General features: G+C 45.9%; 2 protein-coding genes across 2 annotated transcripts; both read right to left on the reverse strand.

Annotated features, from left to right (window-relative positions):
- Nucleotides 1–1,823: 1,823 nt before the first annotated feature.
- LOC135373150 (uncharacterized) lies at nt 1,824–2,969 on the reverse strand. The gene has a single exon (XM_064606407.1). The coding sequence runs from the start codon at nt 2,967–2,969 to the stop codon at nt 1,824–1,826; it is 1,146 nt and encodes a 381-aa protein (XP_064462477.1).
- Nucleotides 2,970–5,796: 2,827 nt separating this feature from the next.
- Nucleotides 5,797–11,091, reverse strand: LOC135373104 (protein-L-isoaspartate(D-aspartate) O-methyltransferase-like). The gene is made up of 7 exons (XM_064606379.1): nt 10,937–11,091; nt 10,467–10,603; nt 10,290–10,394; nt 8,800–8,920; nt 8,660–8,745; nt 6,013–6,203; nt 5,797–5,932 (listed from the first exon to the last, which is right to left on the reverse strand). The coding sequence occupies exons 1-7, from the start codon at nt 10,989–10,991 to the stop codon at nt 5,911–5,913; spliced, it is 717 nt and encodes a 238-aa protein (XP_064462449.1). The 5' UTR covers nt 10,992–11,091; the 3' UTR covers nt 5,797–5,910.
- Between the last annotated feature and the right edge of the window lie 15,972 nt (nt 11,092–27,063).

The raw sequence follows: 27,063 nt of genomic DNA on the forward strand, positions 1-27,063 counted from the left end.
GTCAAACTTTTTCAAGCCAAACATTACCGCCAAGCACTCCTTCTCCGTAACGGAATAGTTCATCTCCGCCGGCGACAGTGTGCGACTAGCGAACCCGACCGGGCATAGACCACCGTCGTGTTCCTGTAGCAACACTGCACCAAGCCCGTAATCGCTTGCATCAGTTTGCATAACGAACGGCTTGTTAAGATCTGGCAACCACAATTTAGCTGTATCCGCTATAGCTTGTGATAAGGAGCGAAACGCCTCCTCCTGCCTAGGCCCCCAAGCCCACTGGGAATTCTTCCGCAGTAGCTCGTACAGTGGTTTTGCTAAGGACGCGCAATGCGGGATGAACTGGCGATAGAAGCCAACCATTCCTAGGAACCTCTGAAGGCTCTTGACGTCATGCGGACGAGGATACTCGAGTATGGCCCTCAATTTATCCTCATTCGGACTTAGCGTACCAAGATCAACTACAAAACCAAGGAGATCCACCTTGGGGGATGCAAGCTGAACTTTGCCGGGATTAATGGTCAACCCCGCGTCCCTCATCCGACTTAGCACATTGCCCAAGTGAACGAGATGCTCATCGAACGACTTAGAAAATACCACTACGTCGTCCATGTAAGCCATGGCATAATTAAACTTCGCGTCATCCAGCACGACGTCCATTAGCCTCTGGAAACTAGCGGGCGAGTTAGACAATCCAAAAGGGAGTCTCGTAAATTCAAACAAGCCTCTGTGACACGTGAATGCCGTCTTTTGGATATCCTCCTCCCCTACAGGAATCTGCAGAAAGCCCCTGCTACAGTCCAAAATCGTGAACACGCTGGCATTCCCCAACGCGTACATGATCGACTCGATGGACGGAAAAGGATAAGCATCTCTGACCGTCACGGCGTTTAACTGGCGATAATCCACACACAGTCTTGCCGTCCCATCTTTTTTAGGTGCCAGCACCACCGGGAAAGCCCAGGGGCTCTGCGACCGCCTAACCGCGCCTGTCGCAATCATCTCATCCAGCGCCGCGTCAAGGAGATCCCTCTTACGCGCGCTGAGGGGCCTGGGGTTACACCGCCAGGGCCTCGCAGTACCAGTATCAATCCGATGTTCTAGAACATCGGTTGTTCCTGGGTGCTCCGTAAACATTTCGGAAAAGGGTAGCAAAGCGTCCAAAAGCCTGGCGCGCTCAACTCCTCTGCCCCCGAAAGACGCTACCACCCGCTCGATATCCTGTGGGATTCTACCCACAGTTTGCACAAGCTTAGTTTCTGACGAGTGGGTATCCACACGACTGGTTAAACGGCCAGTCGGTGAAGGAGAGGCGAAAGGAATCAGTGGGCTTAGCGGTCCCCCACACCGATATCCGTTTGCCTTTAAATCGAGAATCAATCCCTCTCGGACAATGAAATCTCGTCCCAAAATAACTGGGATTGACAGCCCTGACAGGTAAATGAACCGTTGTCTGCACCGTCCCCCGCTAAAGCGCATTGTAAGTCTCACTGCGCCTGTAGCACTGGACATTCCCGATGCTAACCGCAATGGGATATCAACCTTCCTGACGCGGACATTTCGTTCACGACAGTGCGCATACACGGCGTCTCCGATTAGCGAGAGCGTGGCACCGGTATCCACCAGGCCAATGTACTCTTTCCCAGCTATTGTTACGCCTATGTACGGACCGAACACAGGAGCAGACTCCTGAACTCTACAAGCTATTGGGGCGAAAACTGATCCATCCTCGGCAAAAGACTGCGGCGAGGTATGAAACACACGCCCCGAGCTCTCTCTGACTGCCGACGACGGATTAGGGCTAACCCCAACTGCCGCCGCCGGCGTTACTAGTTTCCCTGCGCCGAGCGGAAATTTCCCCGACGCACAGGACAGTCACGCTTGTAATGCCCTGGTTGATTACAGCCATAGCATCTGGGCTGCGCCCGCCCGCGGTCCGCCTGTGGCATTCTGCTACTGGGGTCCCTCTCTACCTGGTTCTGCCTATCCTGAACCCTCCGAGCAGTGGATGTTCCACTCCTCGGACCGCCGCGTGAGTTTTCGCCAAACCCCGCGCGGCGCCTCTGTTCAAAGGAGAAAGGATCCAGGGAGCGCGGCGGGGCGATGACGTCCGACCGGCTTCCCGCGTCCGCAACCAAGGACGTCGCTTCCCTTCCCCGTGGAACGGAGTCCTTCACACCCGCCCAAGCGCAACCCGGCTCAACTGATAGTTCCGGGCGCGGTGGAGGTTGGTACCGCAATTCAGACAATAAATCAGCCTGAATCACACGAGCCTCTCGTGCAAGCGCATCAAGATTCTCGAAATTTCGCCCCCGTAGATACGGACTGAAGCTGGGATGGCTCTGCCGTATAACACGCGAAACCTTATCCTGATCTGTGGCCGTCGGGTCGGCCCTATCGAAGAGCTCTTGAATTGCGCGCACAAATTCAATGAGACTCTCGTCGGCGTGCTGTGTGCGAAAAGCTAACTCTTCGCGCACACGCATTGCGTAGTCGGGTGGCAAAAATTCCTCCCGAAAACGCTGCCGGAAGTCCGCCATCGAGGTGAAAGGCTTCTGCAGCCTTCGCCATCGAGCGGCGTCCCCCACTAGAGCTACGGGCAAGACCTGCCCTAGCACTACCTCGTCGGACGCTCTAGATGCAACCTGATAGGTCTCCATCTCCAATAGGAAGTCGGCTACCGACTTTCTATCAGAGTACCCCGAGTACGTCGGAATTGTCATACTCGGGTGGAGCCGTGGGGGAAAAGTAGAATGCGGGCTAGTCTGCGCCGCATTCAACTGCTGGGTCAATGAAGCGACAATATTTGCCACTTGCAGCAATAAGCTAGCGGTATCAACCGCTTGTGGAGTGGGGAGAGGTGGAAGCACACCTGCCCCCGTGTTGGTTCCGGCATCGCCGTTGCCGCCACGTGCTCCTGCCTCGCCGGGGTTAATAGTGTCCCCGTTTGTTGCTGACCCGGACTGATTTTCCATGGATCGCGTATGCACTACCATGCCACGAGGCGCCTAACACCCGTGTTCCCCCAAAATCCTAACAGGGCCCCAAAATGTAGAGCGCTCAGAACCACTCTCAATTGACGACAAAGGAACGTAGGCCTACGTTGGGCGCCAGATGTGGGATTTGCTCCTGCAAGTAGCCTTCCCCACCGGGTTGTGGTCTAAATAACCGGTACGTTCCCTATCGCCAACCAAGAATGACTCTGACACAGGTTTGGAACAAACTTACATTCTGACTTTATTCCTGCAATGTCTGCTCCTTTCCAAGTCCCAAGCACGAGTGACCTCTTCCTCCCCAGGGTCCCCTCCCGCGACACCTTCCACTGACCTACTTCCATGCGCCAAATCGGCCCACGCGGCCAAACTGGCCAGTGGAAAGTTCCTGTGTCGAGGGATCGCCTGGGGGAGATGAGGTCACGGGACGGTTCCCCATGTGTCCCCCAAACTGGGTCACCACAACTCTAAGAAAAAAAGGTGTAAATGGGGAGTAATTGCAGTAATTGCTAATCTCCTAGACTACAGATACTCCCAATTTTACTCCCCTTACCCCGACGTTTACTCCCCAGGACTGCAAATTGTCACTAAACTTCGCAAGTGGTCTTCCGAATGCAGCAATCCACGTAAATAGGTGCTCTTGGTCAATTTGATGGCATATGGCTTGATAACTCAGTCAGCTTAGCAATTTTTCACCCGCTCAGACTAAGAAACAGTTAGCGCTTCTTTCTTCGCAAATTGCGCCTCATGTATGTGGCACTCGTTAATCACGGTTCACGGTTTTGTTCGAAGTATTTTCATGCATGCACACGAATATGTACCTGGGACTCTTAGAACAGAGCGTGAAATACAGTCTCCACTCTGTGACATTAATTTACTCAAGAAAAGGACTGTTTTTTGTGACAACGTATTTAGTCCCCTAAAGGAGTAAAATTACTCTATTTTCCCTTAGAGTGTATGGGAGTGGACATTCTGTGTGCTATGCCCTCAACAAAGCGGAGCGGCGTGCCTCATGAGAAAACTAGCACGCACCTCTGGCAGTTCGGCTGTATATTATTTGTTTGTTCTTTCGTGGCTGTTTGCGCGGCAACTATTCGAACATATTCGGTATGGAAGAGGCATTCGATTCGATTCGCAATTCGCAGAGTGAAATTCGTATTCGGTTCGGAATTGGAATCGAACACACTTCGACACACACAATTCGCTCAGATATTCGAAAAATTTCAATATTTACACGGCACTATTAAAAAATCGCACGGTGCCTAATTAAAGGGACTATGAAATTTCCCGAACCCCCATACTTTTTTTCGATGGAAACTGTTCTTCCCGAAGAGAAACTAATATGCCACAAATTTTTCCGGACGAAATCGCTCCACTCTGCGAGGAGCGCGCGCTGGAAATGTCTCTTCCGCGTTCCTCCTCTCCCGCGCACATTTCCCTGCCGATGGTGTAACTGTACGGACCGCTCTTCGGTTCCCCGTTACGTCACCGGTGTTACACAATGGCAAGTAATGCCGCGAGCTCGCGCTGTGGCTGCCGCCACTGCCGAAATCTGCCGATCGCGCGAAAGCTGCTGTCATGGAGATTTCCACTCCCGATGAACGCATACGCGGGATCCTACGGCGCATGCTCCTGGCGGGATTCCTCGGCTCGGCAACACGTCACGATGACGTGTTGCTGAGCCGGCCGTGGTCGCGTCAAGTTACCCGTTGTGTCTCCGCTCGGCAGCTCGTCACGGCGCGGCGCCAGCTGTCCTCCCTTCGCCGCTCCGTTTAAATTCGCTCCCGAGAAATCCGCTCGCGCGACGAAAGTAAAATTTCGGTTCTAGACTCAGAAAAATGTCTTCTTTCGAACGAAACGAAGAAAAAAATCGTTTCATAGTCCCTTTAAGCATGTCGCCAGCTATATATATTTTTTCCTGTTTCTTTTCACAGGTGTTGTGACAGTTGGTTTCGAGCTTTCCCCAATAAATACGAAAAACTATTCTATCACCCGACATCATCCCATATTCAAGTTTTCAGGTCCATGACGTGAGCAGGTACGGAGAAAAACTGCCCTGAAGAAGCGACATCGGTGACGTCACACAGGAGCAGCGAGAGAAGACGCGCGTCTCCCAAGCCAAATGGGGGAGAGGCGTCCGTGAGGTCACACCGTGGGTCGTCGTTTTGTGGCTGCGCCTATTTTCCGAACCAATCTAGCGAGAGGAAAATTTTTTTTTCCACGGTGTTCTCATAATGAGTACGATGCATATCTATTATGCTTCAACACATCAGAGAAAGTGTCGCAACACCTTTAAACGTATTCAGAAAATCAAATTTGGAGTAGGTTTACAAGTAAGGTGAACCTGAACGTATAGTTGATGGCGCCACACGCGAAGTGCTTCCAGCTGGAATCCGATCTCTCCAGTGAGTGGTTAGTATAACCTCGTCGTCTGCCTAACGCAAATGTCACAAAAGACAACGCAATTGGTGCTTCTGCGCACAAGCAAATAAGCTGAGGTCCAGCCAGTGACCCGCGCGAAGGTTCGTAGCAGGGTAAATCCACATCTGAAAGCCACAGTTGGATGGCACGCGTTTGGCCTGTCACAAGCCTGCGCCCGGGTGCAACCCTGTTTATTTCCTCATGCGCAGAAACACCAGCCGTGCTTTGGGCGCCATTTGCGTTAGGCGGAAGACAAGGTGCTACTAACCTCTCACTGGATAGATCGAATTCCACGCAGGAAGCGCTTCGTATGTGGAGCCATCATGGGAGGCTCAAGCGCTCATGTAAACCTCAAGCATAAGCGCGAAGGCAAACACGTGACGACTGATACTTGAGGAAAGCTGTATTGTTACATTTGTATTTACTATGATTGATAAATAATAAGCATTGGTCCGCATTCCCGGCGTAGGACGCCAAGCAGACGGAGGCGTCGTAGTTCCTGTTAGACAGCGTCTGTACCTGGTCTGAAAGAGCAGTTGGACAACATACATCAGAAAACTGCACGGTGATATTCTGAACTTAGTTACACTGATATATGATTTACCGGTATCTCGATGAACCGCTACAGGGCCACTGACTCTCCTTGTCTGTCAAGGGCACAAAGAGGACGTCCATGAGTTGCGACGTCTGGATGGAGCCGTTCTGTAACTTGTCCACCTGGTTCATTACTTGACTGCAGCCCTGATGACCCACGGGACAAAGTAGACGCCCACCAACCTTCAATTGCTCGATCAGCTGAGGAAAATATCACACGTACAGGGTTGCAGCGGGAGTGACACAATCACACTCAGGGAACCATAATTTTATGGCACATGACACCTTATCACAGTACCCAGCGACTTTTTTTTAAATTCCGTGTTAGCGCCGCGAAGCAACTATGACTGTGAGCAGCGTACAGGTGTGGACAGATGGACAGAGGATAGCAGGAAGGAGAAGGGAGGGGGGGGGGGTCTTGCTACATGTAAGCTAAAATAGTTTAACCTAGCGACAGATGCATCATCCCCACCTGTTTGGTGCAGAAATACAAAATAAACTGGCAACAAGAACTTCGTGCTACCTTTATTGTCACTGGATGCACCACAGTACACCGGGCGTTTCACGTAACTCGAGCCTGGTGCATTGCACGAGGGCGAAGCGAACGCGATTTGGTTGGTTGTCGCCTCGCGCAAATTAGGATATTTTCTGTATTGTATTGAGTGAACGAGATGCGCTGATAGCCTGGCTGAATGAAGAAGGGGCCATCGTTCGTTCATAGCACGTATGAAGGTGCTCGGATCGTGGCACAGTTTATTGCCAGCTGATCCCGATTGTCACGTGATATCTTCCTCTTTTCTTTTTCTTTTTTTAGCCTAGAAAGAATTGCGTAAGAAGTACTCGATTGCAAAAGACTCAATGTCTCGGACTTGCCCATTTTTTCCTTGGCTCTCAAATTGGTATTAATCGTGTATAATTAATCTTGACTGATTAATGACGAATGGAGAACCTATAAAAATCCTGCATTGCGCAAGACGACCGCAAAACAATCCCATTGGTTTCATCCCTATACAGTGTGTTTTTTAACAGTTACTGGTTTTTATCTAAAAAAACTGGGAGATGAGCATATATTTCCCTTTTGCAGTAGAGTTGTACGGCCAGTCGGATATCCTTTTGAAGAGAGAGCAAGGACTACAAGACGTCTAGTTAATTAACTCTTTAATTAGGGGATTTCGTGCGAAGGACACATTGCAGAATGGGAGAATCCTGATTGAGAGTAATTCCGTTTAGAAAAAAAAAAGAAAAAAAATCATGAAACGGCATGTGCGTTGCAATATCCGTTGCCGAATTTAGCTACGGAAACGAACCGAAACCGTGCCAATCACGCCGCCGTTGCCGCGCCGGCACTTCACGTCGGAGGGCCACGTGCTTTGGAGAGACCGAAATGATTGGTGCTGATCCGCTCGCCAGAGCAACCGTTTGGCGGCCCAAAGAAGCCTCCATCGGTCATACGCCCCGGAGACGCGCGATTTTTGTTTCGGCTCACTTGCATAATGAGATTCGGCGGTGGATATTTCGTAGCTTGTGTTCATTTGGAGGCTTTCTAAAAGCTATAAGGTCTTTCAACAAGAAATGTCTCCCATTCTGCAATGTGCCCTTGGCCTGAAATTCCTTAATTCGTGTTTTTTTCTTTTTCTTAACTTTAGGTAATTAGTCATCCCGTATAGTTACATGCGCTCTTCAAGAGGGTGTCCGCCTGGCCTTATAGCTCGACTGCAAAGCGTTCTCGTAGCTTTTTTACTAAAAAAATCTAAAGCATAGAAACGCATCCTATAATGCACATTTCTGATTAATTATTTCTTCAAGTTACGTAAAACATCGTATACAGCGTCTGCATTTGTTGTCATCCTACTTTCGTACCAGGTGGTCCAGGCTGCCAAATGCCTTTAAACGGACAGTCCGGGAAAACCGGAACTTGACTTTTTCCAAGAAGCTTACATTCTGTGTGAAAAGCTTTCAGCTCACAAAATGGCGCGGTTTTCGAGACACCGAATAGAAACTACTCTGAAGACACCAGGTTTCGTTTTTCTCCCTCGTATACTCCTTGCTCCAAGGATACTCTATGTACGTCATCCGTCACGTGAGCGTGACATCCCCAATGGACACAGTGGGGCGCAGGACTGCGCCGTTGCTGGGAGCGCAGAGAGATGTTTACATTGACGCTACTCTGCATTTTACTCTGCATAACGTGTGATTGCTACACGAAATCATCATAATGGGCAAATGCTAGCACGCAACAACCATCCAGAGCGCAAACGGGCATGCGCAAGTCACGTGTGGCTTTGCCCTCATGCACTTACGCGAGAGCTCGCTGCGGCCTTCTGAAATATTTTGTACGATGGTTCTGAGTAGTAGTGGAAATCATACAACGGCGTTTCCCAGACACATGGTTTCGACCGGACTGTCACTTTAAATGCGACGGCTTATTGAAATGTTTTGTAATCCTTTGTGCAATCTCGTATCATATATATTTCCTTATTGCTCCGCATCGTTACTGTAGTGATTACACAATTTCCGCGTACGGCACTCGCAGTCTGGTGACCACGTGGTAGTGAGACTGCCACGTGGCTCTACAAAAGTTAGGACACACGGTGCCTGGCCCTAGAAATATGTCCGGAAAATTAAATCGCTCACTTGGACTCAGGTGCTAAGCGTACCTGAGAAGGTATTTCAGGTGCTGCAGCTCCAACATGTATAGCGTTGTAGGGGGCCTCCTCAGCATTTCCTTTCCTTCCGTCGCCAACTAAATGCATGCGAGGTTTTCAAAGAAAGCGTAATGGCAGAACGAGGGACTTACCAATCATCTTTATTCTGCCAGACTCAATAAATCCCGGCTGGTCAGCTTTGATGTTCTCTATGGAGTGATGAACCAACTCGGGGATGTGATCGATTCCAACGACTGTACCGGTCGCTCCCACCTGAAACATTTCGGAAAGGCAAAGGGTATGCTAGGCACGGTAGTCTTGCACGTTTTAAATACAACTTCGCCAGACAAGGGTGGAAACTTGGGCTAGTCTGTATGTCATAGCTCATAAGGGATGGGATAGCGCAATTCAAAGGACAGACATAAGAGACGCTAAGAGAACTTGCACAAGGTTGCCCATAACGTCGTTCGAGCCGACCATCGTCCAGAACGATGTCGTCGTCTCTCCTGATTTGTTGGAAACGCGAGGACTGCGCTATTTTTATATTATTTTATGTTTCTGTGTGTCTTCACTCTCTTACATAGAATAGAATGTAATTGATGTACTCCGCATTGAGTATCCAAAGCAAGGTGTTCACCTCCAGTTTTCAACAAGTGAGACGATTGAACGGCATTGTGCACGATGGTTGGCTTAGGGGGATGTAACGTGACTAAGTTATCTCCTAATAGTGTTCCCGTTGCCATTTTACGAGCGAAACACAAACAATTTCAATTTCAACAGCAACAGCAGAGTACGCATAATTGCTTGTATCAAAGACACATAATGCTTCATTTATCCTTCTGTATGCTGCATTTCTTGTTGTCTTGGTGGTTCTACTTCTTGTTTTGACCGTACCTCCAACATAGTGTCACGTGCATGCATAACTCTGTGCGAGTTACACGCATGTCTGTAAAGGGAAAGGAGTCATTCGGCAGGTGAGAATGGGAACGCGTCACTTCCGGCACATAAACGCGAAAAACAACCCTTGGACTTTGTAATAGACCACTTCAATATGTAATTATTCTCCACATTGTACGTTAAGGTACTTTTTCAGATCATATGCCAATTGCTTGAGTGTGTGTTAGCAACACTGTATTAGTAGTGATGTCCACAAAGGCTCTGGTGACAACTGCTACCTGAACCTCGAGATAGCTAGCACCTGTACAGCTAGTCAGAGACCAATTGAGGAAACGTCGAAAGTGTAGAAAAATAGTGGCAAAACAAAGCAAACTTGTCGTCACCGCGCTAATACGATGTTTCAACTGAAAACTCTCGCGTAAAAGTTTTAAGATAACACAAGTAGGATGAGAGAAAAGCACGAATTGAGCCAAAACTTACCACATAGACTCACGCTTTCATCAAAAGGGGTTCCGAGACTCATGCTGTCAGGTGAGGGAGAAGCTTGGATCGATAAATATCGGTAGATGTTGTTCCACGAACGAGAAAACTTTGTTTTAACATTCTTCGCATGTCGTTAGTCAACGCTTCGCCTCACGTCCTCAACCGCGTCATGGGATCTCGCTCTTTGTGTACGTCTGACATGCTTTCCAACAAAAAACAAAGCTCTCTGGGCTGTGGGGATACCCGGGATTCTGTAGCTTACCATCACAGCCATACAAGCAGTCAAGTACCCGCTGCCTGACCCGACGTCCAGTGCCCTGGCGCCTTCATGAAGATAATCCACAAGGTACTCGAGGGCTATGGCGTGCTGTTGCAAAGACCACGCGTGAAGCTGTTTCGATTTAAAAAAAAGACGTATACACATCCGCTTAAATCTTACCATTTTTGGAGCACTGATTGTAACGCCATAGCCGATATACACTGGCGTATCCTGATACGGAATGTACCTCGTATAGTGACCTCGATCTACAGCTGACATGGCGTGGAACACCCTGTCACTTCTAATCAGGCCATTGCCTGGAATGAGTCGGGAAGATATTACAAATGCATCACATCACATCTGCAAGTAGTGCACATTTTGTTACTGAACCTGAAAACACGTCACTGCCAATGTGTCGAAATTGGAGCTGTAATACACTTAGCCTTCATGTCAGAGTAGGCAGAGTAACGATCAAATAAAGGCTCGTTTGATATAGTAAACGAGCCCTTTTTTTACTTCAAGACGTATTCGTGTCCTTAAATATCGAGGTGAGTAAGTTGAAAATCTACCGGGCGCTATAAACCACTTTTCACACACAGTACACAGACAACAGTGCGGAATACAATACAATATACGAAATAAAATCCTACGTTTTAGAGCAGCGACCATGTCGTCGTTGGATCTCCCATGCGACATCCACGCCATATAGCGATGCGTTACACTCAATCAAGGCAATTATCATGGAAGTGAATACGGCTGTCCTCAGTGAGACGATCACGCATCGTAGTTCCATGAAGAAACAAGCTTTCTTCTTCCTTCTTCTACTTAGAGCGTTTTTTATATCTTCGCTCGTCTAAGGGGCCGATGCTGAACTGAACATACTATTCATTAGTGAGTTTTTTTGTACTGGTATCGGGAGACCTGTAGGATACCGCGTCTGCTTCACCCAGTCAACATATAACGTTTTCCCGTTTTTGCCAGTCAGCCGATAAGATTCTGAGTCTTGCATGCTGCCATTAATTCCGGTCGGAACACTAGCTTCACGGTAGCTCCAAACAGTGGCACTGGTGGCATGCCATTTCCAAGCGATCTACCTGCAGGAAACCGTTTCCGTATGCCGATATTTCAAAGCAACGACACGATTACTCATCGCGCGGGGGCTCGTGACGAACCACAGCAAAGCCATGCACTTAATGCACGCTACGGAAGACAAAACTTGTAATCTAGCAGCAGTAATGTAGCCAGAAAAAAAAGAAAGAAAAACAAACGGGTCTCCCTAACGGTAAAGTTCACGGTTATCCATCGAAAACCATACATGGGCAATGAGGATTTTACTTTCGCTTTCACTCTCTCAAATGCCCTGAAGAGTATGATTTTTGGCAGCAGATTACACAACAGATTAAGTGGGGAACTTGAGTATCCTAAAAATCTTTAGTTATACCTATGGTACCTCAAGCGCTCGTCCTAGGTTCGTTATTTTTTCTCATATGTGTAAATGACTTACTCAACTGTATTCAGACAGAAATAAGATCGCGTGTGACTCCGAATCTTATCCACTGATTGGTTCCGGTTGATACGGTTCGACGCAAGCCAGGTTATCAACGGTCTGCTGAGACCCTCTATTAATCACTCAAAAATATTCTTGTATGACGACGATATTAAGCTGTTTGGGCAGGTGGAGTCCCATGCCGATTGTGTCCTGATGCAGAATGATGTTGACTCTCTATATAATTAGTACATTGCCAACCAGTTCGAATCAATGTTAAGAAGACTGTACAAATGACTATCACACGTTAGGTTATCCGAACTTCTGTGTTTCGGTACAGCGTACTTAACGGAACTGTAAAGTGAATCTCAACCCAGGGTACCCTTATGATTTTATGAAAGCTTAGGAAGAGTACATCTCAGTTACGAAATATTTCTTGTCGAATCCCCGTTTTCTTTGAGTAATCGAATTTCACAGATTGCATTCTAGCGCGAGGCTGAGTACTCCCAATGCAACAACAGTGGATTGGCTCGTGTCGGCTACGGCTAGTCTCGCCTTTCTCATCGGCGTCCCGGTCTGTGGCGGAACCGTAATGGCGTTTTGGGGGTACACGCCGTGTGATGTCGAATTTACCAATCCTGAATGCCTTCGATCTTCGGATAGTCTAGCAGTCGTGCCGGCAAAATGTCTGTTCTTACGAGGACACAGCATGACACGATGCCATCCGCAGAATCGTCGACTGAAGCGCTAACCGCATACGACGAATTCTCGACCGAAAAACGGCCAACTTCTCTACCGGCATGACAACTCGACGGAAAACCGGCGGGATGAACCGCATGCACAGATTTCCACTAGCGGGCGTTTCGTTACTCCGTGTTAAATTTTGACTTCAAATTAATTAATAAATATTTTCCTACACATAGAAAAGTTATAGTGGCACACAGAAGAAGTCCTTGCGGTCAAAGCATATTCGCGAAGCAAGCGCTACAAAAGCGCCCTCAGACAGCAGCGAGCGGACGACAGCATCCTTCCCACTTCCCAGGTTAGCCATACAGGCATCCGAAATGCCCGCCACTAGTCCGGCACGTCCGCTCGTGGAACGACAGCGCGTGGAGCGGTCCTTATTGGCTGCCGTCGAGCCGAACTGTCAGTGCTGCCGGTGCTGTCTACGTGAGGCCGACAACGGCAAGCCCTTTCAACATCACCACCACCACCACCACCTGCCGGTGCTGTCGAGCGGCCGCTTCCGCTCTTCGCCGAATTTTTCTGTCCATCGCTGTCGTCGAGAAATCGGTGAAGTTGCTCGCGTCGGCTCACCGGAAAAACGGTGACGGTGACCGTTTTATCGTCGAGAATTCGTCGTATGCGGTTACCGCTTGAGGACGAATTTCCGTCATCGTCGTCACCTGGCCGCGTGGGAAACAGTCTTCGCGTGTAATGAAAATTGTTGAGGGCCTCACATCGGAAATTTGGTATTGCTCCTTCAGTCCAGGTGTCCCTGTGGCTAATGCCTGGCGATGCCGACGGCAGAGATTTGCATTTGCACAAAAGAGGGCGTTAAGATCTGTTCTATCTTTACATCCGCTGACGTCGGTAACATTTGCGTTTTCTTTACTGTCAGTTAAGACCATTTTCCAACTTTTAGAGATAAAACTTGCTGTTCTAACTTAAAAATTTGAAAATCGTTTGTGTCACTCTTCTATAATTGCATTACCATTAAACTCCTTCGCGGGTGCTAAGGCGTGGAATAAATTACCGTTAGATGTGCGACAGACTAACTCAATACACAGTTTCAAATACAAGGTGACGCGGCATGTACGCTGTTCTAACCAGAGTTGGTTTTGCATTTGCATTTCTTATTTTTGTTTGTCCTTTTCTCATTTCTCTATTTTTTAAATGTATGTGCACATGTGTAAATCGGTAATATAGTGTTCCCACAATGAAATATGATCATGAATTTTTTATATATAGTTTTATTATATGGAGGACACCTTCGCGGTCTTGTCCTGCTGACCTGATTGTAACAATGTAAATTATATGTTAATAAACTGACTTTCACTTTCATCGTGACCTTTGTTGCCGCGAAATGAGACGTTACTGAAGCAGCACAGCGGTTACATTTCAAGAAATCTGTACTTTGAAATATTGTGGCTGGAGACTGAGGTGCTCCAGGTGTCCTACTGCTACGTGAGAGGAAGCGACGACTACGCCCTCATCAGGAACAGCGAGGTGAACAAGTAAGTTCATTCACGAATGCCTTCGGTTTGTTATCGGTAAACCTACATATCATATTTTTACGCTGCACATGGTACATGCAGGAAGTTTCAGTACGTTGCCTAAAATCAGTTTACCAGGTGGCTCTGGGGACCATTTGGAAAGCACTGCAGAAAAGTCCTCGAAGCATGTGCTGTACATGCCATAAGGGAAAACTTTCCTTCTGAAGCATACAAAAGGTTTTTGACTTTTTGACGTGTGATGCGGTAGGTGCTGTCTGACCATGTGTATGTTTATGAGATGAAGCTCTCACTTTCAGTTCAGGTGCTTGTGGGCAGCATTGAATGCCTCCCATCATGACATAGGTACACTGGATGGTTTGGGCGTGAACGCTGCCTGATCTCCAGCAGTATACCTCTCATGCACAATAGAAGTCTGCCATATATCCTTTGGGGTATCCAGACAGCCACTACGCAGTAAAATTCATTCTACAGACATCAAAGGTTGTAAATATTGCTTTATTGATCACTGCGTTTATAAATGAACATACGAGTGATAGCAGTAAACCAGGAAGGAAGAAAGGAGAACATCCCAATACTGTGGCGTGTACTGGCGCAATACTGGCATGTGGGCATGCGTGCGGGTTACCTCCTGCGTGTCGCCGCCGCAGCCCACTCCACTGGCCGTACAGCGTGATGCATCGTCCGCGGCCACGATGTCTTCGTTGATCCGTGGCTGTTCCGGAGCCTGCAGGTCCTCGTCCCGTGTTATATACCGTTTTAGGCGAATCACATTCACGATGTCCTTCTTCCCATTCCGATTTTCAATCTCCCAGTCGTTCTCGGCTGTCTGCCTCGTGATACGAAATGGGTCACGGTAGGGGGTGGAGGAACTTGCTTGTCTTCCCACGTTTCGTTGTGGGCATCTTTAGGTACACGAGGTCGCCAGGGGAAAAGGTCTGAGCCCGTCGATGTTCGTTGTACCTGTCCGCATTCGTGTGTTGCGCTCTTCTCTCTCTCACTGCCCCACCAGGTCTCTCGCCGTTTCCCAACGCCGCTTGACCTCTTCGTTAGAAGCTGCTGGCTGCGGCAGTTACAATGTGACGTCGATCGGCAGTGTAGGCTCCTGTCCATACAGAAGAAAGAAGGGCGAATACCCCGTAGTCTCGTGTATGAATTGCACTTCGCAATGAATTGCGCATTGAACTTCGCAGCAGCTTCAGGCTCTTTCATAACCCTCTGTTACAAGATTTTCTTGTGGGCTACATGGTCCATAAGCTTTACCAAGCATGGCAACTGCATATTGCAATCGGTTATTATAAGTAACTACAAGCTAGTTCTTTTTACCTTTTACGACATATACCTTTTACGTTACGCAGATAGAATTATTGTACCAGAAAATTCAAGTACGCAAAGCTTGTGTGCCTTATTTGGTATTATTTTTTTCGTGCCCTGAATCCCCTCTAACAAGAGTTTGTATTTCCTCCTCAGTCCTCACCACCTTCTTTGTCCCCTTTCTTTTCTGTACATCAGCATAAATATCTGTACCAAGTGTGTATGTCTGTAATGTATCTGAAGAAGGACGAACTTAGTCCGAAATGTGTTTTAGTAAAAGAAATTATTTGAATGTTTCAGTCTCTTTAAACACTGATCTTATTCACATGCGAGTGCTAGACTTTTCCAATTTTTGTCTGTTGGTTTTCAATCTGTAACACGGCCGTGAGTTCTGATATTCCTACGTGTGTCGCGAGAGGGAGTCTGTAAACTTTCTGGTAGATGTTGTAGGTGAGATCACTTTAATATTAATGGACTCGAGTAACCAGAGAACCTGGTCAACAGCAAATACTACAAGGTGTCATTTGAATCCGAGCAAACATAAGAGGCTAGAATTCACACCTTGGCTGCAGTGGCTCCACTGAAAAGGATTGTGTCAGACAGCAAGATGTTCCCTGCAGCTATCTTGTTCACCTCTGGCTAACGTTTCCAAGATAAATTGTGTTCACTTGGGCACTTGGCTTTTGCGGTGAGAAGCGTGACGCGAACATCTGTGCCAGTTTTGTGTGATGGACCGTAAATCCTACATTTCTCAAACAGTTCTAATTCTAGAGTTCTGAATTTGATGTACTTCTTCTGGTCTGGTGCAGCGGAGGGCACAAGACTACAAATTATAAGAGTATTTAGTATTTGCCAAGACGTATCTGCAGGCTATGTACCATTCAAAAGTGTTGTCTTCAGATTCCTGGAATTACTCAACAGCTCGTTCCAAGATATTGTCATATCATAAACCTGCAAGGAATGTAGAAGTTAAAATTTTAACAAAACAAGCGCTTGTCCCACCTGTGAGCATGTGGGTGTATGGAGAAGAGGTGTTGAAATCATCGCTGCATAAATATTGAGAAGTGCTGATGGTAAATCATCCGTTTGCACGCTTTTACATCCAATTTTCACTTTTTTGTCAGTCACGATGGGAGCCTGTCTCGCTGATATTGAATTAAAAACAATTAAAAAACCCCAGTGCTGGGTAGGACAAGGACAGAGGATAACAAGGACCGGCACTGAACTGCAACCAAGTGAAGTTTATTTTTCGAGCAAACGAGTGACACCCTCTCACCCCGCAAAAACCGACCAAAAGAGAGCGCTATACACTAGAAACAAGTTCTTCCAAATCTGCTTGCCTATCTGTTTTTTCGTGCGTTGATAAATTCTTCTGTGTTCTTGGTGAAATCAATGGATGCCATACTAACACAATTATCCTCTTCCTCTCGAATGTACCTAGCCTGCTGATAAAGAAGCTTCCCTCTTCCATGCCCGTGAAAAAGAATTTGCGTTCCGCGATAATCTGGGGGCTGTTTTTTGCAACCATTGCAATCTTTTACGTGATCTTTTAAAGTTGAATATTGGGAGCTCGGCCTGGCATGCTCCTGCAACCTGACGTTGACGCATCTCTGCGTTTGCCCAATGTAAAATTTCTTGCAACCTAAAGGAATTTTGTACACGACATTCCGTTTGCAACCGGTGAACCTAGATGGAAGCCTGTGTCGTTGATATAAATGAAGAATACGGTCAGTATCTAGAACATAATTTATCTCATGCTTACATTCTCCTGCGAGAGCTCAGGGCTCCCCAGGGGAAGGGGGATGTTCCGTTTGGTACGTTACGTAGCGTAGGCATCACAAAAATCAATCTTAATTTGAAATGAAGTATCACTATACAGGGTGTCCACGCTACGTGTGAACAGATTTTTTCAAAATATATATAACACTTTTTCCAAGATGAAATCTATTGCAATATAGCATATGCTACAGGGCACTCCCTAGCAGGGCATTAGCAAAGTGTCAAAGGCAATATCTTAATTAACTTTCATTAATTAACTTTTTAATTATAAAAGCTACAAAGTTGTCCCAATGAGAACATCTGTTCCTTTCGGTCACCTGATATCGTAGCCGTTTTCAGAACAAAAATCCGTTCGATAGATCGCCCGCAAAAAATTCGTGAAGGAACGCCATTTTTTTCTTTATTTTGTTCATTGCGCTTCTTAGAAGACGCGTCTTTCTTTCACCCCCAATGTGAGAGGGAGAATGAGCACACTATCGCCTCTCGCGTCCTGGAAAAAGATTAAAAGGAAACAGAAAATGCAACCCAAGATAAGGCCAGTTCCGATAGAGTCACCCGATACATTTGTTTTTGTTTTGTTTCCGCAAGTTAAAGCTCATCTACGACGCATGAGGCGGCACTGTGCTCCTTCCCACTCTCCCGTTGGGGATGAAGGAAATACGCGTCTTCTAAGAAGCGCAATGAACAAAATAAAGAAAAAAAATGGCGTTCCTTCACGAATTTTTTGCGGGCGATCTATTGAACGGATTTTTGTTCTGAAAACGGCTACGATATCAGGTGACCGAAAGGAACAGATGTTCCCATTGGAACAACTTTGTAGCTTTTATAATTAAAAAGTTAATTAATGAAAGTTAATTAAGACATTGCCTTTGGACTTTGCTAATGCCCTGCTAGGGAGTGCCCTTCAGCATATGCTATATTGCAATTGATTTCATCTTGGAAAAAGTGTTATATATATTTTTAAAAAATCTGTTCACACTTAGCGTGGACACCTGTATATGTATTGTTCCTGCGTGCGCACTGGTGTTCGCATCGTCAGACGTCGCAAGGAGAAACATTGGTGTCGGTACTGCGGTCCGCTTGAGACGTTTCCGACCGTCCACTGCTACCATTTCGTACGACTCGTCAGAGAAATGAGTTGAGCAAATACAGCATGGATCACGAATGTCTTGTCCAAGCGCCTGCAACCACTTTCGTTTCCGCGCATTATCCGTTGGAATCTTGTCGAAAAAGCACACCTGGTGTATCGCCGAACATTACAGTAGATACCTGGCATCGCTGTCAGGTGAAATTCTGTTCAATATGGGCAGGAAATGAACGTTTTGCATACACAATCCTCGCCAGACCGCAATACACGCCGTGCGATATGGTTGGGACGAGAGCAAACAGAGGGCGCCGATAGTATTTTGGGATACTGTTTCTTCAGTATTTTGAAGAATTGTCGCAGTAATTCTTGTCATTCTCGAAGTAGTGTTTATTGGTAATTAGTAGCTGGTCACAAGTTCATCGTGTATTACTTAGGTATTACGTGACGGGAGTACTCCGCTTATGACTTTTTTAGCTGTTGCGGGGCGAGACCTACCATCCGATTTAATTTTTCTAATTGATGGTGTGTAATAAATAACGCGCTTTGAGTGCTTAGACTCTGTGTGCAGCATCACACAGGTAAATACTGACAGGTCGCACACAGAAATAGCGACTCAAATTTCAGTTTACAGTTCATTTAACTGTGAAATCGTTAAGGTTGATTATTTAAGGTTATTTAGGTGCGATACTTCTCTGAAATTTGATCGCCATGTCATCCACATCGTGTGTATAAGCTATCGTATGTTTGCGATAGTTTCTCGTATTACTGCTATATTTAGTGACGTCTTAATCTTTGTTTGGCACGGACAAATCTTGAGGTCTCTTCCGTGTGGTTGAACTCAATCTCAGCAACTAACAGCGAAAGAATTGAGAAACTGCAAAGGCGCTTTGTTCGAGTATTTTATGATTGATACATTGGCCTTAGTGTGTACTATGACTGCGGCAGCCCCATGGATATGCTAAATGTAAGCACATTGTACACGAGCAGGGCGTCTCGCGATGTTCTTTTTTTCTTTTTAAATGCGTCCATGTCGCGCTAAGTTGTATCGAGCTATCATCATCTATTGCGGTCCGTGTTCCTTTCAAACCATTTTGTAGTTCCCGAATGTTTCATGTCGAAGTTTCGTTCACACCGATCCCCTATCTCGCGTATTATGCTTATATACTTGCGACAATTTTCAAGCTCTTGACATTTTTAATGATGGTCTTCGTGGGCTTTTGTCGTGTATAATCATTACACTTGATTGCTTCCAACTGTTTTCTGATTTTGTTATCAGTTTTTGTGTTTTCTAAGTGCACGATTAGAAAGGCTCTGCTGTTCATGGGCACTCAAAATAAATTCTGGAAATTAGGATTTTCAGAGTATATTATTTTATTTATTTTTATTTATTTATTTATTTATTAGTTTCACGTGCCCGCCAACAGCGTGAGCCTACATAGAGGTGCACGGAAAGAACCAGCAAAGAAGGTGCAAAGACCAACTTACAAAACGATAAAAAGTTACAAAGAGGATAAAAATAAAGTAAAATTAGCAAAAATGTCCACACTATTGTTCTCAATGTCATTAAAGCAACACTGCATGCGCGCCAAAGGAGAAGACGGGTGACAAAAACGTGGATAAAAAGTACGATGAACTCTACAATGTCTAGATGGCGCATGAAAATCGACACTGGCTAACAATAAAGGAGCATCTATTTTACCATGCACGACATTGAACAAGAAAGTCATATCCCGAATATAACGACGTTGCTTCAGTGATGTCATCTTAAGCTTCGCAAGGAGGTGATTGTATTCATAAAACCATTTTCTTTGTGAATACCTATCGTAAATAATTCGCACAAACTTCTTTTGCACATTTTCGATGCGATCTGAGAGTGTGTTAGAGAGACAGTTCCAAACGACGGATGCGAACTCCAACTTGCTTCGTACTAGACAATAGAACAAGCAGACAACAGTATGAAAGTCTCTAAATTCTTGGATATGCGACAAATGAAGCCCATCATTCTCATTGCGGAGCAATACAGGAATGATACATGGTTGTTGAAATTCAGTGCCGAATCGAAAATGACCCCTAGGTCACGAATGGTTTCCACTCTCTCTATTTGGACGCCTTTAATGTCATAATCAAACAGTAATGTCGATTTTTTCCTTGTATAAGATACAACTTTGGTTTTTTTTCACATTTAGAGACATGCCGTTTAAGTAACTCCAGTCGCTGATTGCATTTATGTCTTCCTGGATGGACAGGTGATCGCCGTAGCAAGATACGGAACGAAAAATCTTAACGTCATCAGCAAACATTAACAACTGGCAATGTTTCACGACTCCGGCAAGATCATTTACAAAGACCAAAAATAAGAGAGGGCCTAGGTTACTTCCTTGCGGTACTCCAGATACAGACTCGAACGGAACGGAAAAAGTTCCGGCAACTCGTACCACGTTCCTCCTTCCGAACAAGTAATTTTTCAACCATTGACAATACCTATTACACAATCCAAACTGACAAACCTTTGAAAGTAACAGCTTATGGTTAACTCGATCGAACGCTTTCTTGAAATCAAAATATACCGTGTCAACTTGATAACGATTACAAAGAAGTGGAGATGTGTAATTCAAGAAAGAGCATAAGTTAGTTTCGACAGATCTGCTTTTCATGAAGCCACACTGCTCAGGACAGATTCGTGTACAAAAATGCGTGTATAATCTATCGTGAACTATGATCTCAAAAACTTTTGAAAAGGCACACAGCAATGAAACTGGTCTATAGTTATTCACCAAACAAGGGTCACCTGACTTGTACAAAGGGACAATTATAGCTGTCTTCCAGCATTCAGGAAAAACGCCAGAAGACAAGGATATATTGAAGATGTGAGCAAGTGATTGCACGAGCAGTTCGGAACAACTCTTGACAATGAAGTTCGGGATTCTATCTATCCCACAAGACGACTTAGGTTTCAATTTCTTTATCGCTAAAAGAACGTCGGCCTCACTAACAGGCCGGATGGTAAAGCAATCACTAATACGATCTAAGTCGTATTCACTCTTATCGGTATTCGAAAAACACGAACTGAAGTGAGCTGCAAAAATGTTGCTCACCCTATCTGGATCTACAACTGTAGATGATTGTTCTCTCAAGGCAATTACCTGGTTATGGTTGTCTCGTTTATGTTCACGAACGTACTTCCAAAAGTCTTTTGGATTGGTAAGAAGGTTTCGTTCCACAAACTCCTCGTGCCGTGCTTTATCACACCTGAACAAACGCTTCGAAGTTGCTCTCTCACAGCTAAATTTTTGATACCAGTAATCAGAAGAAGTTTTCTTGAACATACGATGGAAGTGGAGTTTTCGCTTCAAACTACATTTCAGCTCAGCAGAAAACCACACAGGGTGTCTGCGTCGTTTTGACTGCGCTTTTGGAACAAACATATCAGTTGCATTTGACACAATGCCTGATAATTTCTCAGCTGCGGAATCGGCATTCAGGTCTATTTCATCATTATATTAATGATCATCAACTGCTCCAAACTGCAGTGGACGTCAAATGGATGTTCACCTCCACCGGATATCCAGAAACCCGGAAACTAATACCCACTTGACATTCCCTGGCCGTAGACGGTTTACTGGGTACTGTCTGGGTTCTAAATTATCTTCTTGTGAACTGAATAGCTTATTTATCAGATGCCCCTGGTGGTGAGTAAAACACACGTGCGTAAAAAATGTTATGTGCGAGATGTTTCCATCGCGTCCAGTGGTCTTCTTAGACCAGGTCTAAAGCGTTTTAAACGACGTCGAGAAGGACGTCGGTTCATGGCGTACGGCGTATGCCAGCTGAACGTCACTCCAACGTCATGTTAGACTTCGGGATCACTTCTTCCTCTCGCTGTGCTGTCTGTCACGGTTTCGTTAACGGCTTTTCAGATGAACACCATCGCCACTGCATTAGAACGTGGATCCTAGAACAAACTCGCGTTTCTTCTCACATCCTTTGCGCGTAGGAGGAGCCAGCCTGACTTCCCCTAGCACGTAGCTTGTCATCTCAATAGCTTTCTTTTTTCATCGGTGTCCCCAATTAGCGCGTGCGAGCAAGATTCGTCTTTCTGTACTCAGCGTATTTCATGAATTCCTTTTGGGAGAGCCTCACCGTGTGCGCGCGAGTCAGAGATACCAAGTTTGCGATCAAAGTAATAATGTTAGAGGTCCGTAAATGGAATTCAGACAAGGACATGCTTTATTCACAAGTAGACAGTGCTTGTGTTCGTGTCGCCATCACCCCATCAAGCTCAAGGATATGATACCATCGACAATGCTTCATTCCACGCTTTAGTTTCAGGTACTGCTTAGCAAATGCTAATTGTTACGATGCTGCTAAACAGCAAATTTAAAATAGGGTAGGGCATTACAAGCGACAATTGCGATGTTATAATCTGATGTCATCAGGGGTCGTAGCAATGATATTTGCATCATATTTCAATTTCTTACAGTTTCCTTTATTTCTCTCACTCGATAATTCTTAGAAGCAGTACTCTATCATCGCTAGTAATTTCGCGTATTTTGCTTTGTTTGATTCATTGTGGCAGCGAAGAACTTGTTCTCACCTTGTAATGACAGAATGAAGAGAGCGTGCTGGTTATACAGATGTATGTTGTGTTCCCTAGCCGTGCATCTTATTACAGCGTGTGGAAACGCATGATCAACACACGGAATACCCGTTAAAGCTAGAGGGAAACAGAGGAATGTATCATGTCCAACACGAAACAGAAGCTTTTCTACACATGCTAGTATAGTTGTCCGAGACATTTGATACCGCTTTTACCATAACATCATTTCTGTGACACTTTGACAACGCATGGTCGGATGCACGTACCTTGAAAGCAGGCTTTGCGAGCCGAAGGACGCATATTACGTTAAAATAATTGCCTCGGTAGAACGTGAGAGCAGTTTTCCTCTGTAAAATTTGAAACCGCTGGAGCGGTGATGGAATGACAGAGGTGCATCGAATTATGGGTTCAATACCTCGTGATGAGGTGCAATCCGTCTGACGGATCCTGTCAAACCCTTTCCCCCAAGGGTCGTTCTCAGCTAATGTCACGTTCTGCCGTACACATACATATTTATGTCGGAAAGGAAAATGTCATAACGCGAGCCGAAGGCTATAATTGTGCAGGAAAGGCGTATTCGTGCTGACAGCGCCGCCTAGGGACCAATATTTCATCCTGACTGCCTCCACCGGGATATTCCCAGCATTTTGTCTTTTTGCGACCAGTGGGTGTGCTTTTGTTGTCGGACGCTTTTCAAACTTCGTTGTGACTGTCGAGTAATATATTAACGTAACACAGGAACGTAGGCGGCAGGGTTATAAATCTATCTGCTCCCTCAAGGCATGAAGGTTTTTGTGTACCGTTATTCCGGATAGGAAAGGGATATTTTCGTGCGAACATAAGATGGGTTATCTAGTTCTCTCATTAAAACCCTTCTGTGGGCTGCTATACAATATAGAGGACGTAAGGTTTAGAGACGTCACCGAAAAGCGCCGCTTCATGACTTTCGCAGTAAAACATAGAACGTGCAGTTATCACCAATAAGGTCATGGTCCAGCAAAGGAACATCGACAAACGCCAAAATAAAATCTACACAACGTCATATGATGCGAACTGATGTTACCGACGACAAGTGACCAAGCCATGATGGCGATTTTAAACGCACTTACGGGCCTCAGAAGTATTGCGTCAGTGGGAAGGGACACTTTCACTCACTCTAACGATGGATTTTCTCCCCCTTGTTTGTTTCTTCCTCGCCCGAGAAAGCCCCCGGACGCGGTGCCCGGTCCAAAGTGACCACATCAGCGACAGTGAAACGGGGCCCCGTTTTAGTATAAATACCAACCCGGATGCATCAACTTTCGTACCAACTATAACCCTAACCTAAACTAACTTAACTTAACCTTCTTTTCTTCTGCGCACCTTCTCCGCGCTTCTGAACGTTTCGGCGGGCTGTGGTTTAGCATATTGGAAGGCCTTCATGATTTCGGTCCCTAAAACGCGATAAGCCCTTATTTCTTTCAAGTGAATGGCATCATGTTCTGGATCTTTGTTTTGATAGCTTCATTTATTGTATCGTTTTCATAGAGTGCTCGCGACCTGCTGAAACTTCCTTGTGACTACGTGGCTGCGTTATGTCGTCAACAACGACAAATGCAGATGTGCACGAAGGCATCCTTAACGGTTCGGTGGGGACTCGTTCGGTCATTCATTGAGAGTCTATCGCTCCGGTTTGTTGATGAAGTAACTGGTCCCACCTCTAAAATCAAGGCCGCCTCGCTGCGTTCCACCAATCCTTGTCTCAATCCGGACAGGGTTCCCATCAAGCTGAGAACGATCATCGCCACGGTGTCAAAAAAAAAAAAAAAAAAAAAAAGCACGGGTGTCGCCTGCAAATATGTTCACTTCCCTCTCGTCTATGCCAACGCCATGACCATTCATCAATTGCACCTACAACGAGGTAGTGTGCTCCTATAGCAAGTCACAACCGCAACACCTCGTCCCGTACGTTGCCATGTCGCGAGTGGCTAGCCTCGAGGGCCTGTATATCACTAATGTCGACGCAGACGCAGATGTTCTATCCTATTAAGCGCAAGGCAAACAAGCATTTACACGACGAGTTTCGAAGACTTCAGCGCCAGAGGCTGGGCACCGACGCGCAGAGATGTTTCTCGAGTCGGTCGAAGAGGGCGAAAACAAGCGCTCCTGGCATGATCGTAACTCTCAGCATGGCCGTATAGCGAAGGTTCAGATTTTGCGGGCACGCAGAATGAACGTTCAGGGTGATGCGATTCTTACGAAGGAGCACGTGCTCGGGTTGACGGAAACGTGTACTGATGATCCATGTGAGATAGGCGGATGCGGGAGCATGTCGTTCCCCATGAGCCAAGAGAGCAGAGCGGCTCGTGTCACACTTTACGCCAAGCAAGGAAAACGTGCGGTCACTCCAACTGTAAACTGAAAAACTCCCTTTCGGGTGTAATGCCATGGTACCCTATCTGACGCCCTTTAAGGTGTATATAGCAACACCCTCTGAAGAAAATACATCCTTTGTGTATTGGTGTACGTATTTCTGCACCAATATTGGTGTAATGGGATGGGACAAATAGGGATGTAATGTTGACGATATTATAGCTCCAGTTTATGCAAGAGTTGGAGTATGCTGGACAGGCCGACGAAGGATTGTTCTGCTTGGGAGTGCCACCTTGTATGCTCGAATAACGCCGTTGCGTCCTGGCTGCGCATCGGCGATCCGCGTGCGAGATGCAGTCTCCCGGGAGCTGCGTGGAAATCGAACGAGTGTTGCAGCTTCACACCAACTACTGCTAGAACGTTTCTGCAGGACTGTATGCTGCAAACGATGAAATGAAGGGAACATCAGATATGGTCACGCCGCCATTTCGCTTCTGCGCTCCTCATCAGCCTTTCGCGTCGCTTCTTGCTTGTAGCCTCTTTAACCTCGACGATACCTCGTCTCGATGATTCGGCCCTGTGAGACGTGGATATGCACTAAATGAAGACCTTACCGTCCTATGTCGTAGACGTCGTTCGCTATCTCTATAGCTCTCTACGTCGTCATGTTCGCTCCCCAGCTGGAAAAAGCTGACTCGATCTCATTCAGTGTCCGTATCAATTTCAATGAGTTTCAATGAGAATTTATGCATCCAATTCATTTAATGTGCATAAAGCAGGTATTTCTCATTGAAGTAATGAGAAGTGTTGCGGGAAAGCTGACTTCATGTTTGAGAGCTCCAACAGATACTGTGGTGAAGGAGTGTTCCAGGGAACCAGGAGCTAATTTGTCCAATGAGAACCAATGACTTTCAATGAGAACTGAGATACCCAATTCATTTAATGTGAATACCGCACGTACTTCAAGTAATTAGTTCACAGGGTGCCAATGAGAAACAATGATTTCCAATTGAACCAATCTGAAGCGACGTGTCGTGCAGTGAAGCTCCCCTTCACAGAAGACGAACGAATTGGGCAATTGGTTTAGTATGGAACCATCATGATCACTGTCTCAATTGAATTAATGCTAGCAAACATGTGGTGCGGGTAGGACTGCTCCATGCATAGATGAAAGGAGCAAGATGATGAAAGACACATTCGACGGATAGAGCAAGTTGGTGAGCACTGAATACAGAAGTGAATCATTCTAATTTAAAATATATTCTATTCGAAACGTGTTTGAATTCCTACACACTTCAAGGGGCACAAACTACGCAACTGACCAGTTTTAGAGTGCTTAAGTTTAAATCTATATAGGTATATATATTTTTTGCAATACACGAGAGTGAAAGAGAGTATTCTTTTTCACAGGAGCATGCATATAGCAATACCCAGGAGTGCCTCATGTGAAGTATGCTCTGTATCCATGCATAGTTTTGCACATTGTGTTTGCAAGTGGTGAACACATTTATGTAAACAATATATAGCAAACAGCTGCAAGTATACTCCAAACAAGAAAATCTCAAAAACAGGGTACATGACATCGTGTAAGAAAGATTGATGTTTATAGCTTACGCTATCTCAGAAAAAAATAAACTGCTAGAAAAGACGTTAACGGTTATCTCAAGATTGTCGCACTACTAATACAATTAAAAACTTAAATGATACATGCAATGAAATAAATTTTACCAAGAAAGGAAAAACAGGTTTTCACAACGGTAGCCATCACTCATATTCAATTTTGTTTTGCAACTTGGTCACCACAAACTGCTCATTTATTGTCATGCGCATACGTCTACATGCCAACACTACAGGTGAAGGTAGCCTTACTTACTGCGAAACATAGCATACTGCTACGTGTGTTTCGAACACTGTTGTATTCCAAAAGT

The sequence above is a fragment of the Ornithodoros turicata genome, unplaced genomic scaffold (genome assembly GCF_037126465.1).
Source record: "Ornithodoros turicata isolate Travis unplaced genomic scaffold, ASM3712646v1 Chromosome21, whole genome shotgun sequence".
Taxonomy (NCBI): domain Eukaryota; kingdom Metazoa; phylum Arthropoda; class Arachnida; order Ixodida; family Argasidae; genus Ornithodoros; species Ornithodoros turicata.

Bases quoted from the DNA above. Each gene is read 5' to 3' on its own strand.
- LOC135373150 (XM_064606407.1), bottom strand. From the start codon at position 2,969: ATGGAAAATCAGTCCGGGTCAGCAACAAACGGGGACACTATTAACCCC.
- LOC135373104 (XM_064606379.1), bottom strand. From the start codon at position 10,991: ATGGCGTGGATGTCGCATGGGAGATCCAACGACGACATGGTCGCTGCT. The intron at 10,395-10,466 runs GTAAGATTTAAG...TCTTTGCAACAG, and splicing joins CAATCAGTGCTCCAAAAATG to CACGCCATAGCCCTCGAGTA. The intron at 8,746-8,799 runs GTAAGTCCCTCG...GCATGCATTTAG, and splicing joins TGGCAGAATAAAGATGATTG to TTGGCGACGGAAGGAAAGGA.